General features: G+C 43.7%; 1 gene segment (V, D, J or C); it reads right to left on the bottom strand.

Annotated features, from left to right (window-relative positions):
• Positions 1–11784: 11784 nt before the first annotated feature.
• Positions 11785–14149, bottom strand: LOC112078321 (Ig kappa-b4 chain C region-like). The segment is given in 2 exon segments: positions 11785–12110; positions 14137–14149. Coding segments are annotated over 2 exon segments (339 nt in total).
• Positions 14150–14503: the final 354 nt, after the last annotated feature.

The raw sequence follows: 14503 nt of genomic DNA, 5'->3' as shown, positions 1-14503 counted from the left end.
AAATGTTACAGTTAATAGTGAATAATATATCCAGTAGTGCTGTGTGCTGAATTCAGTATTTTGTGATAAGATGTAAATGTCATCTCTGCTGAAGTTCAAATAAAGTCTTGTTTTTTAATTGGAAATCATAACATAAGAGTTACTTTAAGTATATTCCAAGTGATTACTATCTCATGAATAGGAAGCAATTTCATACTAATTCATATAAAGGCATCCTGATTTAACAAATACTCTGCAATCAATTTCTACAAATGAATGATCCGTTTTTACTCAGCCACCAATACGCAGCTGCGAATAATTTAGTATATTTGATAATAAACTCTAAAATCTGTCTCAGAACTGTCACAACCGGCTCAGAGCCCTGTAACAAAAAGGAGGAGACTAATTAGAAACGGAATAACCAAAAATATTTCTATTAACTAAGTAAACCATTTACAATTAAACATGGGTTGTATGCAGTCCAGTAATCAGTAGTGTAAGTTAGTGGTTGCGTGCATAGATGGTGATAATGAGAGGTGTTGAACAGGTGCCAAGCAAACAACAAACAAACAACTAAACAAACAAACAAACGAAACAAACAAACAAACAAAAAACAAAACGTCCCAAATATGCCACAACCAAATCCACAGTTGTGGTCTGCATGAGCAGGAGTCTCCTCAATTAATGGGGAAAGGTGTAACTTTATCCCGGGACACCCCGGGCCAGGTGTGTCCCATTTGCTGACGACCCTCCCGGCCTCCGGCCACCCGACATCCTTTAAGGAACAACAAGAGCAACTAATTCGAACGAGACAGAGGGAGGGTCCGTCATAGAACTCCACTGCTAACCAGTTACTTTCCATGAATATACAGTGGCATTCAGAAAGTGTTTCAGACCGCTTCCCTTTTTCGCACATTTTTGTTACGTTGAGACAGGATGTGTCGAGGCACAGATCTGGGGAAGGGACTAAAACAGTTTCTGCAGTCATTGAAGGTCCCCAATGAACGACTGGCTCCCATCCATTCTTAATGGAAGAAGGTTCAAGAACACCAAGACTCTTCCTAGGAGCTCGCTGCCAATGCCAAAATGAAATCGGGGGGAACGGCCTTGGTCAGGGAGGTGACCACAGAAACCCGCTGGTCCACTCTGATTAAAGCTCCAAGATTCGTTTGTGGAGAGGGAGACCTTCACAGGAAAGGGACAACATCCTCTCCAGCACTCCCCCAACTCAGGCCTTTATCGTTAGAGTGACCAGACGTGAAGCCACTCCGCAGTAAAAGGGCACAACCAGCACACTTGGTAGTTTGCAGCACAAGGCACCTAAGGACTCTCAGCCAATGAGGCAACAGGTTCTCTTGGTCTGATGATGCCAAGATTGAACTCATCTTGGCCTGCATTGCCATAACGTCTGCGTCTGGGGAAACCTGGCAACCAGTCCCTACCGGATGAACGCATGGTCTGGCGGAGCGATCATGTATGGTGGTGTGTTTTTTCAGAGGCCAGGGACTGGGAACTAGTCTAGGATCAAGGAACGCAGATGAACGGACGCAAGATCCGAAACGATCCTTGTTGAAAAACCTTTGCCAGAGCATACACGGACCTCAGAGCTGGGGCCGAAGTTATACCTTTCAACAGGCAACGACCCTAAGCAACAGCTAAGCACACGCAGGGCATGTGGCTTCGGACAAGTCTGCTGATTGTCCTTGAAGCTGGCCCAGTCAGAACTTGAACCCCGATTCGAACATCTCTGGAGAGACCGTGAAAATAGGCTGTGCCAGTGCCGCTTCCCATCCAACCTTGACAGGACTGAGTGGAGCAGAACAATGGGAGAAATTTCTCCAAATACAGGTGTGCCAAGTCTCGTAGCGTCATACCTAAGAAGACTCCTGTAATCGGAAGTGTAAAGAGTACAGTTAAGGATATTACTTTCAGAATGCAATGTATTCTATATGTTTAATTCCTATGTGACTTTTACTTATTATTAGTATGTTTTAGCAATTGTTTTCAATAATTGTGTCAGTTCTACACTTTTCATTATTTTCCCTTGTCTTCTGTACCTCCAGCCTGGAACAGAGTGAGGGAACAGAGTGAACATTGGTGCATACTGCCTTCGTATTCTTGGACAAGCCAAGACCAACCAGCCCTGTTCGATGCAAATTCATCAGTTTCACGTCTTACAGCTTTCAGTCTCGCAGTTGACCTGTTTCACTGCCTTAAAGTACCACTGGACTGGGCCAGTGTGAGGGAGTGAGACTAGGTTTTTGAACCTCCCGTGGTGAATCCAGGGAGGGTACAATAACCAATATTCCAACATATTGCATCTATGACAGACAATGTATATTATACATATGTTAGATATGTCTGAGCTGAACCAGCATCATGTCTCATTCACAAGATCTAAGCAGTCACGTAACCTGCTCTCAAAATAGTTTAATATAATTGCCTAGGATTGAAAATCGCACATCAATATCTCTGGTTGTAGGAAGATGTTAACTATGGGGATTTGTATCTAGGGGGCTGCTGCGAATATTGTATTTAACCGTCTTGCTAGATTAAATCAATATAAAAACATTTGCTATTGGACTGGTGTTTGTTGGGTATCCAAAACTTTAAATAATTTTATAGTCACTATAATGATCGATGATGATGATGGGGATGATATGGAGATGATGATGATGGGGAACATGTGTCTGATGACTGCTTTCCTAAACATATTCAAAGTTGACGTTCACTACACCAGGTGGTTCCATGTCACTGGTTCTTTATGACAGAACCTCAGGTTGTTATTGATGGGTTATGATCATGTTCTATTCATCTCAGTAATATGTTGATCTTTGCTTGCAGAACTACATACTGACTGGGGGACCTTGCAGTGACTTGGGTGACCTTGCAGAGCTGGGATATTTTATTCCTGAAATAATGTGAGACATTTTCACATAGATGAGTCATTTCAACTTATTGTCTATAATGTTTATTAAAGGTTTGTTTGCATGGGGAATTTTTATGCAGTTGTGTTGTCAGTCAGAAGTACATAGGGATAAGTTGAATTAGTCACTCGGATATACTAGCTAGTTTTTGTCTGAGTCTCACACTCAGTAGTGAGCGGTCGAGACGTGGCGGGTCGCATTTCTTTATTTTATGTCGCAAAGAAACAAAGAACGCCGTAACTACAGGGTAGTGCCAACAATCCAAAGGAAAGCTAGTATGATTCACTTAGATCGGGCTTCTTTTGAAACTACCGGCAACCTCGATACAACTGAATAAGCTGAGATATTGCCCCCAGTCAGCACCCTGCAATAAAAGGCTAAGGCCTCTCAGGCGGTGTGACAGTGGTCCAGCTTGTAGCATTAAGTCACTGTGCGTCTGACTGAGGGGAGGTCTTTTGTACAGCTCTGTATCACTGTGTGAACTACCGTGATGTGTGAAAATCTGACAGTAGTAATCTCCTGCATTTCCAGTCTGGGACTCCACGTGATGAGTCAGAGTGAAGTCACTACAGCATCCACTGCCACTGAATCTAGATGGCATTCCCAGACTGAAGTGTTGTAGCATAGTAATAAGGAGTTTAGGAGCTCCTCCAGATTTCTGTTGGTACCAGGCTAGATTGTTATCACACATCCTGCTGGTTTTACAGTTCAGAGAGACTGTCTGTCCTGGAAGAACAGTTTTCAACTGCAGGAATCTGGTGTCCCAGCGACCTGTCCTCTGGGATTCTGAAACAGAATATTAAGATCTCAGAGAACATTGCTCATGTTGTCTAAATCTGTCCAGTCTCATTTCTCAATTTGAGACTAAATTAAGATGAAACATTTAAATAATAAACTGATTTAGACCACAGAAGTAAATCATACATTGAAAAAAAATTCATCAATATCCACACAAAGCTCACAATAAAGTATTGTTAAAGTTCTGTTGTTATGAAGGACAGCTCTCAGTTAAGTGTTAAACTCACAGGCTTTATAACACTCCCAGAGCTTGAAGCACTGCTGCCAATGCAAAGTTCCTATGTAAATATTTTTCCTGGCAAGGACCCACTCCAAACTGTTAACTATGATTCAGATTATATAGATTATTTCATCATGTTTTAAATAACTTTCTACTGGTAATCAGTGATTCAGACGCACATTTAATTATCTGCATTCTTCAGTGGACTATATTCCATAACCCATAACTATCAGTCCCAATTGTATATACTAGTACATTTATATTATCCAGTCCCTATTGTATTATACTAGTACTTCATACTATCATCGTACTAGTACTTCAGACTATCAGTCTCTGCACGCCCTGACCTTTAGTTATCTATGTTTTCTTTATTATTTTGGTTAGGTCAGGGTGTGACGAGGTGGGTATGCTTGTTTTGGATTGTCTATGGGGGGGGGTTTTTTATTGTATGCTAGTGTTTTTGGTAAGTCTAGGCATATGAATGTCTAATGGTAGGCCTGAAATGTGTTCCCCAATCAGAGGCAGCGTTTACGTTCGTCTCTGATTGGGGATATCAGATTTAGGTTGCCATTTTCCCATTTTGGTTTTGGGGTTCTTATTCTGTGTTTAGTTGCTGTTCACTAGCCATATTGGGCTTCAGGTTCGTTTTGTTATTGTGTTGTTTTGTTCAGTGTTCATTTTTTTAAATAAAGAAATAATGTACTCTTAACACGCTGTGGCTGTGGTCTCCTTCCCTTTGACGGCCGTGACAGACCGAACATCACCACCAAAGGGCGCGAATGTGAATGAGGAGCGGACATCCCTGGTGCCTGGGAGAAAGTGAGTGGAGGACACTCACTGGGACTGGGAGGAGGCGAAGTATGGCAGCGGAAAGGACCTTGCCATCGGAAGCAAGTGGAGATAGCACAGGAAGGAACGAGCGACGATACGGGGGACACGGTTACGCAAGGTAAGCCGAGAGGGCCAGCCCCAATAATTGTTTGGGGGGGGGGGGGGGGCGACACGAGGAGATTGCTGCAGTCAGGTTGGAGCGCATTCGCCAAACTCCTGCGTGCTTACCGTGGGGAGCGTTGTAACTGGTCCGGCAGCCGTGTTATGTAGAGATTTGCGGCTGGGTGTCTCCAGTTCGCATTCTTAGCCCGGTGTGCTCTATTCCAGGCTCCCGCATTTGCCGGGCTTAGAATGGCATCCAGCGGACGGATGGTGCCGGCTCAGCGCTCCTGGTCTCCAGTCTCCTCCTTGGACGGATATCCTGCGCCGGCTGCTGCTGTACTGTGTGTAAGGTGCGTCTGCACAGCCCAGTGGCATGCCCTGGTGCTAGCGCCGCGCATGCTTGCGGGCTCAAGTGAGCATCCAGCCGGACGCATTGTGCCAGCTCATGCTGGCCATCTCCAGTGCGCTTCCACACGTCCAGTACGTCCTGTGCTCTCTCCGCACTCGCCTGAGGTGCCGTGTCGTTCAGCCCAGGACGCACCAGTTCGGCACCACGCATCAGGCCTCCGCAGTGCGCTTCTACAAGTCCCAGTTACGGCCTGTGCTTTGGCCGCACTCGCCCTGAGGTGGTGTCCTCCGTCCCCGGTACCCCCAGTTCCTGCACCACGCATCAGGCTTTCCAGTGCGCTTCCCCTTAGTCCAGAGCTTCGGCGCCAGTAGCCAGTCCATGAGCTTCCGGCGAACAGTACGCCAGTCAGAGCTTCCGGCGACAGTACCCAGTCCGAGCTTCCCGGCGGACGTTTCACAGTTCAGAACCTCCACGACGGGCCACAGTCCGGACCTCAACGACGGGCCACAGTCCAGAACCTCCACGCGGGCCGCAGTCCGGAACCTCCAACGACGGGCCACAGTCCGGAACCTCCAAACGACGATCCCAGTCCGGAGGCCTCCAACGCCGATCCCAGTCGGAGGCCTCCAGCGCGATCCCAACCCGGGCCTCCAGCGACGGTCACCAGCCCGGGATCTCCAGCGGGGTACCCGGCCGGGGCTCCGGTGGATGATCTGCAGTCCGAGCCTCTGGCGATGATCCACGGTCAAGATCTACATAGGCGGAGGGTTAGTTTAGTTATCTACTGTTTTCTTTTATTATTTGGTTAGGTCAGGGTGTGACGAGGGTGGGTCATGCTTGTTTTTGTATTGTTTCTAGGGTTTTTGTATGTTCTTGGGGTTGTTGGTAAGTCCTAGGCATATGTTGTTCTATGGTGCCCTGAATTGGGTTCCGCAATAGAGGCAGCTGTTTATCGGTTGTCTCTGATTGGGATCATTTTAGCGTTGCCATTTTTCCTTTTGGTTTTGTGGGTTTATTCTATGTTAGTTGCCTGTCTGACACTAGCCATGATAGCTTTCACGGTTCGTTTTGTTATTTTGTTTGTTTTTGTTCAGCTGTTCATTCTTTAAATAAGAATGACGTGACAGTCTTATTGCTATTAAACTAGTACTTCCAGGATTCAGTCATATTCTGCCCTAATAAGGCGAATTTGTAAAACATCTTTGTCTGTTGTAATGGCCAGGTATATTTCTGATTAATGTGATTTTTAGTTTCTTGAACAAAATCACGGCCGCTTGATCAGCATTAGAAGGGTTCATCAGAAATTTTATGTCTGTCTATACAGAATATACTTTTGAACTCAGATTTCAGCTCTAAAACACTAATGTTTCCTTCACCAGCACCATGTGGGGACTCTAGCCTCCTACAATGGCTTCTCCGGTCACTAGACACTACAGTGACTTCTCCGGAAGGCAGCCGATTCACTGGTGTCGTCATGGGCGACCCTGCAAGTGTACACCTCTCCCTCTTCCCAGAGTGCCTTGCTCAGGGTCAGGGTGCTGCTGCGGCTGTAGTGGCCGCCCTTTTCTTCTTCTGTGGTGGTCAGGACCCCCTCCTTCACCTCCTCCCCATCCACCTCCCAGCTCACCATCGCCCCCTGGGGGGAGTAGCCACTCAGCAGGCAGGCCAGTGTGGCCGAGCCCCCAGAGAGCTGCTCAGAGGACGGGGGGAGCAGAGACACTGTAGGTCTGATAGAGGGACCAGCTGGAGGAGAGGAGAGGCAATACACACAGGATAAACAACTAGCTACAGTACCAAYGACAACAAAACACTTAACCTATAACGATAAAGGCAAAAATAAACTCTGAAAATATTTTTAGACAAAGCAATCCATCAGATACATGTATGTTACATTCATGCTCTACAGTTTAACCCACCAAGAGTAACAAAACACTAGGAGGGGGTTTCCTGGAAACAGATGAAGCCTTGTCCTAGACTAAAAATCACTTTCAATGAAGATTATCCATTGAGCTTGCTTTTTAGTCCAGGACTAAGCTTAATGTGTCTGGCAAACCACCCCTAAGTCTACAAAAACATGCAGTAAACAGATTTATATTCAGATTTAATAATCAGATTTACTATTCAAATTGTAAATCTCCATGTACATTTTGTCAAATCCACCCTGAGACACAAGTCAAAATGACCTCAAAATACTATTTAAAACTCTAGATGAGGTTCCCCTTTAAACCATATCAGTTTTAACATCTATGTTGTTTTATTATAGAAATAGTTGTTGCTATATCTCGACAGAACAATGAGCTGACATGCAATACTGTATATCAAAATGTCCTCTTTTTAAATCACATGTTAGAATATAAACTTGGTGGTARGTGAACAATTCTCTCACTTTGGTGACTCTGCCATTTACCAATCTACCTATCTGTCCCCAGTAATCTCTAAAAAGATATAGCCTTGAAGTATTTATTCTGGAGAAGATGATAACATCTCAGAACGTTGTTCATAGTATGATTACATTTTGTTTAAATGAGAGAAGACAAAAATGTACTTACTTTTCAGCACTAGTTTTGTGCCGCTTCCAAAAGTACACCACAATGATTCATAATGGTGAAGTCACCGTACAAAAACCTCCATCACACAAGAGTGGGCAGGCACCTTGACACACAGAGCTCAGTCCCACCCTGAATACTGAAGTACTAGTATAATACAATAGAGACTGTTAGTACTGAAGTGCTAGTGTAATACAATAATTGCAAATCTTCAAAATCTGACTTTAAAGTATTTTCCTGTATAGACAGACAGCAATTTCTGATAACCAACTGTCAACTGTCTTGTTATTGTGTCAGAAAACTATATACCACGTAAATCAGGGAATATACTTGCCATTACAACAGATAAAAGATTTTTGACCAGTTTCATTGTTACTGAGATTTGCCTTTGCAGGGCAGAATTGGGACTGATAATTCTGAAGTACTAGTAGAATAGAATAGGGACAGATAGTACTGAAGTACTAGTATAATACAATAGAGACTGTTAGTACTGAAGTACGAGTATAGTACAATAGAGACTGATAGTACTGAAGGATGAGCATAATACAATAGAGACTGATTGTACTGAAGTACTAGTATAATACAAGAGAGACTGATTGTACTGAAGTACTAGTATAACTCAAAAGGGACTGATAGTACTGAAGTACTAGAATAATACAATAGGGACTGATAGTTCTGGGTTATGAGTATAATCCACTGACACTTAGATAATTACATTTTGCTCTTAGATCACATTTACAGCATACATTATTTAAAACACAATGAAATATTCTGTATCTGCATAATCTCTATGTTGTTACAGAGCTAACAGTTATGAATGTAGGTACTACCACTAAGACTATTTACATATGACAGTTTGCATTGGCAGCACATGCTTGAGTGCTCTGGGAGTATTTATAGCCCTGTGAGTTTAACACTTCATGACAGAGCTGTCCTTCATGACAACAGAACCCACAACAACCATGACTTGTATCACCTTCTTCATCTGGACCTTTGCCCTCTGTCTCCAAGGTAATATATTTTACAGAAAATTACCCTGACTGTAGTTACCTAACCTTAAAGTAATACCATTATGTTATTGTAAAGTCATTATTTTGTAAAGCAATGAGCAAATTAATGCACGATTTAATGTTAATTACATTTATTTTTCAGAGTCCAGAGGCCAAGTCACTGTGACTCAGACTCCTGCAGTGAAAACTATTTCAGTGGGTGATTTAGTCAGGCTCAGCTGTAAGACCAGCAGTGCTGTAAACATTTGCGGACATATACAGAGGTTGGCCTGGTATCAACAGAAACTTGGAGAATCTCCTAAACTCCTTACATATTTCATTAGTACCCGTAACTCTGGGATACCATCTAGATTCAGTGGTAGTGGATCTGGGAGTGACTTCACTCTGACCGTCAGTGGAGTCCAGGCTGAAGATACAGGAGATTACTACTGTCAGAGTGAACACAACCTAAACAGTGTCTGGTTGTTAACACAGTGATATAGAGCCATACAAAAACCTCCCTCAGATTTCACAGTGACTGCGCTAGTTGGGTATGACTCCAGGTGCTGAGTGGGAAGAGACAGTGGCCGTGTCCGAATACCCATACTACCATACTTAATAAGGTACATTTCAGGAAATATTATATAACATAAACATACTGTTGACAAGTAGGCTAGGGTGTAATGGAATGTTTTGCCTTGTGTGGTAGGTTGTGTGGGTTTTGACACTATTGTGTAGGTGTCATAGCCAGCCATAAGATAAAGCAATATATATGTCACAAGAGATCTAAATATATGTGCGATGACAGTGTTATGACCCCATTATGACAGGTTATGACAAGTTTGTCCGCTGTTATGACATATGACATGGTTATGACCGTGTCATAGCATTATGATGCTAGGTGACAAGTGAAGTGTTACCACAAAATCCATGTCTCAAGGTTTAAAAATCCTTGTTTAACCTGTCTCTTCCCCTTCATCTACACTGATTGAAGTGGATTTAACAAGTTATATTAATAAGGGATCATAGCTTTCACCTGGTCAGTCTATGTCATGGAAAGAGTAAACTGAGTGTATATCAGTAATGATGATAATATGTCAACTCATACACCGTCACGTTGAAGCATTTCTGAAGCAATAACAACCATAAGTCTCTAGACTGCATAAGTCTTCCTACGCTTTGCTAATGCAAACCTTAATTAGTTCATATGCAAACAGCCTTAAAATGTCACACAATATTTTGAATGGACTCCATCTGTGTGGAATACATGTCTCACATCATTTCAGAATAAAAACCCCAGTCTCTCGGGTGGTTGAATAGTGTGAGGACTATTCAACCATCATTGTACTTCCTGACGGCCATGTCGAAACACATCAGAGTTTAAAATATTTTGTTTTATTGAACATGCTATCATAATAAAGGCATTTCACTATATTTAGAGTGCCTTGGTCCTCCTAGTTTTTGATTTTGATGAACAATTCAACCATATATGTTGAGAAGATGATTGTAAACCCTTAAACAACACCTCGTTCCTGCCACAACCTGCTTAAATCTTCCAGCACCTTCCCAGGCTTTAATTGATTCCAGCAGAGGCATGTTTATCAATCAAGGCCATGATTGGCTGGACAATCAGCTCTCAACACTTTTAAAGTTCTGCTGCTCACACAGATCTATTCAACTACAGTTTCCCTGTGGGACCATGAAAGTCTAGTTGCATAGAGATATCTTTGCATTTCCAGCACATGCTTCAGTGCTCTGGGAGGGTTTATAGCCCTGTGATTTTAATACTTCATGACTGAGAGCTGTCCTTCATGACAACAAACCCACATCAACAATTCATTTTTCCACCATCTTCATCTGGACACTTGCCCTCCGCTTTCAGGAAAACGATGTGGAACTCAGACATTAGACACATGTCAGTAACTGTCAATGCCTGTCTTTAGTAATACCCATCTTATATGTCATCTATTAAATGGTGGTTTATTCATTGTAAGAATGTCCCCCTCCTTGAATCCACCATAGAGGTTGCAGAAAACTAGTCCACCACTCACATCTGGCCCCAGTCCAGCAGTGAAACTGAAACCAGCCACTTGGTCAGCCTTGTGGAGCTGAAACCAGATTTACACATTAGCAGTAGCTGAGTCGGTTCTGCTTGTCCAGTATACTGAGCAGCACTGTCAGCCATTGTTCACGCCTGTGGCCAGGGGTTGGAGGTGAGCAGACAGACCTAATCACTCCTGACTCTAATTTCTTGAGAATACTCGGCACTTCTAGCATTTGTATCTGTCAGTGGGTGCGTTACTGGTCCAGAGAAGTCCATGACGCCAAGCGAAAGCAGCACAAACCTTCGTTTTCAGACGGTCAAGTTTAATTATCAAAAACCCACCGGATACAGACAGAAATGAAATAAAATGGGTACATAAACCCGATGCACACAGAACATACAGTACACACACTACAACAAACAATTCGGCGAAGGACATGGGGGGGGGGGGGGGGCAAGAGGGTTAAATTACACAACATCGTAATTGAGGAATTGGAACCAGTTTGTGATGGAAGTTAAGACAAAACCAAGTGGAAAATGCAAAAGTGGATCGGCGATGGCTAGAAGGTCGGTGACGTCGACCGCCGAACGCCGCCCAAAGAAGGAGTGTCACGCCCTGACCTTAGAGAGCCTTATTTTGTCTCTATTTGGTTTGGTCAGGGTGTGATTTGGGTGGGCATTATGTTCTTTATTTCTTTGTTTCTGGCCGAGTGTGGTTTCCAATCAGAGGCAGCTGTTTAATAGTTGTCTCTGATTGGGGATCATACTTAGGCAGCCCTTTTCCCTCCTTCTGTGTGGGATCTTGTTCTTTGTTTGTGTGCAGGGAGTTTGCACATCGAAGCTGTTCGGTCATTGTTATTCTTTATTGTTATTCTGCCCGTGTTTGCTGTGGGGAGAGAGTGACCGGGCAGGCACCGTGTTATGCGGTAAAGCGCAAGGTGTCCCCAGTGCGCACGCAGAGCCCAGTGCGCTATATTCCAGCTCCTCGCATCGGCCGGGCTAGAGTGGGAACCCAGCCAGGAGGGATGATGCCGGCTCAGCGCATCTGGCCTCCAGTGCGTCTCCTCGGCCCGGGTTATCCTGGTGGGCCTCACAGGTTACGGACACTGCCTTGATCCACTCCTGGGCAGTGAGAGTCAGGGTGCTGCTCCAGCTGTACAGGCCGTCGTTGCCGTCCTGCTTCTTGCTGTTGCCGTCCACTTTCCAGCTCATGGTCCAGTCTGAGGGGAAGCCCTTGTTGGCCAGACACGTCAGTGTGGCCGTTGTCTTACGGGACAGCTCCTCACTAGAGGGGGGCAGGACGGTCAGGTTAGGGGAACTGTTACCTGGGAGAAACACAACATCAAAACAACTACATCTAACAAAGTACTTTGGAAATGACTTCAAAAACATTATATTAATATGATTGTAAATAAGAATTTGTTCTTAACTGACTTGCCTCGTTAAATAAAAAAAATAAAAAAATAAAAAAGTAAATAAAAATAAATAATTCTATATAAGTTAGATTGCTAAAAGACGTGAAGAAAACACAAACAGTAATATGATATGAAGCAGATTACAAGTATAAGGTATACAAGCAGAAAGCATACCAGTATGATGTGTTTAACTTTAGCATTACTTTGTAAAAAGTGTGAAAAAATTGATCAGTGTTATTTCCTGATAGTTCCTGGTTGAAAATATGATGTACTGTACATACAGTAGGACCTTCTAATTAGCAGGTTTGCATTGGATGGAGTTTCGGCTTTCCATGGTGACATCACAATGTGGCAAGTTGGTTAATAAACCAATAACAAAGAGAGTTCCAAGTCTCTCTGCCAATATCAGCTAGTTTTCAGTTTTCTCCTCCCAACTCAGACCACTCCCAAACAGTCCTAGAAAAATTATTCTAGTTTTAAGCTTAGAAGCTATTTTTGCCTATTTTAACGGGAATTTATTACATCAAGGTACTTCCTTGTTACCCAGAAATGATTTGATATTGATATAAAAACGGCTGCCTTGGACCTTTAAGTTATTGTTACAATGGAGCGTCACACATGGACATTATTGTTTATTGTTGTGTTGAGGACTAGACCAGTGACAGTGTTGAGGATTAGACTGGTGATATTGTTGAGGACGAGACACAGTGATAGTGTTGAGGACTAGACCAGTGATAGTGTTGAGGACTAGCCCATGATGTGTTGAGGTCTAGACCAGTGATAGTGTTGAGGACTAGACCAGTGATAGTGTTGAGGACTACACCAGTGATAGTGTTGAGGTCTAGACCAGTGATAGTGTTGAGGACTAGACCAGTGATAGTGTTGAGGTCTAGACCAGTGATCGTGTTGAGGACTAGACCAGTGATAGTGTTGAGGACTAGACCAGTGATAGTGTTGAGGACTACAGTCTAGAGAGTATCATAGGTTTGTTCCCTTTATTATTTGACCAACCAACATCTTAAACTGAAAACAGTCACTCAATGGATGATATACACTGAGTGGACAAAACATTAGGAACCTTCCATGACAGACTGACCAGGTCAATCCAGGTGAAAGCAATGATCCCTTATTGATGTCACTTGTTAAATCCACTTCATTTATGGTAAGTGAAGGGGAGGAGACAGGTTATAGAATAATTTTTAAGCCTTGAGACAATGGAAACATGGATTGTGTATGTGTCCCATTCAGATGGAGAATGGGTAAGAGAAAATATTGCCCCGTTCAAAGCGCCTTTGAATGGGGCATGGTGATAGGGGCCAGACACACCGGTTTGAGTGTGTCAAGAACTGCAATGCTGCTGGCTTTTTCACGCTCAACAGTTTCCTGTGTGTTTCAAGAATGGTCCACCATCCAAAGCACATCCAGCCAACGACAGGCAAGTGGTTGAAAATGGGTCATTGATGCAAGAGGACCAAGGAGGCTGACATGAATTGTGCAGAGCAACAGTCGGGCTACAGTTAGTCAACTGACAGACCAGTACAACATTGGTGCCCAAAGACCCATAAAAAAATACGCAACTCGTCTTACCTTGACATGAATGGGATATGGCAGCCGACAATCTTACAGAGTTCCACTTCTTTCAGCAAAAAACAAGAAACTGCGGTTGCAGTAGGCTATGGAACGAATACATTGGACACTGGAGAATTGGAAAAACATTGCCTGGTCTGATGAATCCTGGTTCCTGCTGTTTCACGCTGATGGGAGGACTAGGGTATGGAGAAAACCATGAGCACATGGATCCATCATACCGTGTGTCAACATTACAGGCTGTTGGTGGTGGTGTGATGGTGTGGGGTGTCTTTTCCTAGCACATATTGGGTCCCTTGACAAAAGTGGAGCAACGTTTGAATTCCACAGGATATCTGAACATCATTACCAATCAGGTGCATCCCTTCATGGCAGCAGTGCATCCATCTGCAAATATTTTTTTTTTCAGCAGGATAATGCCCCATGCCACAAGGCTAGCATTGTCCAGGAATGGTTCAACTGTACGAACATGACAGTGAATTCAGCTTACTGCAGTGGCTTGCCCAGTCACCAGATCTCAATCCAAATGACCATCTGTGAGATGAGACGGAACAAGCTATTCAGAGTAGAGATCCACTACCAGCCAATTTGACACAACTGTGGGAAGCATTGGAGACAACATGGGCAAGCATCCCTGTGGAACGCTTTCGACAACTTTTAGAGTCCATGCCCCGAAAAAAATGTTGGCTGTTCTGAGGGCAAAAGGGTGGGTGCAA

The sequence above is a fragment of the Salvelinus sp. IW2-2015 genome, unplaced genomic scaffold, assembly GCF_002910315.2.
Source record: "Salvelinus sp. IW2-2015 unplaced genomic scaffold, ASM291031v2 Un_scaffold5540, whole genome shotgun sequence".
NCBI classification, from domain to species: domain Eukaryota; kingdom Metazoa; phylum Chordata; class Actinopteri; order Salmoniformes; family Salmonidae; genus Salvelinus; species Salvelinus sp. IW2-2015.
Note: the sequence above shows the minus strand (reverse complement) of the source record. Positions and strands in the feature narration are given on the sequence as shown.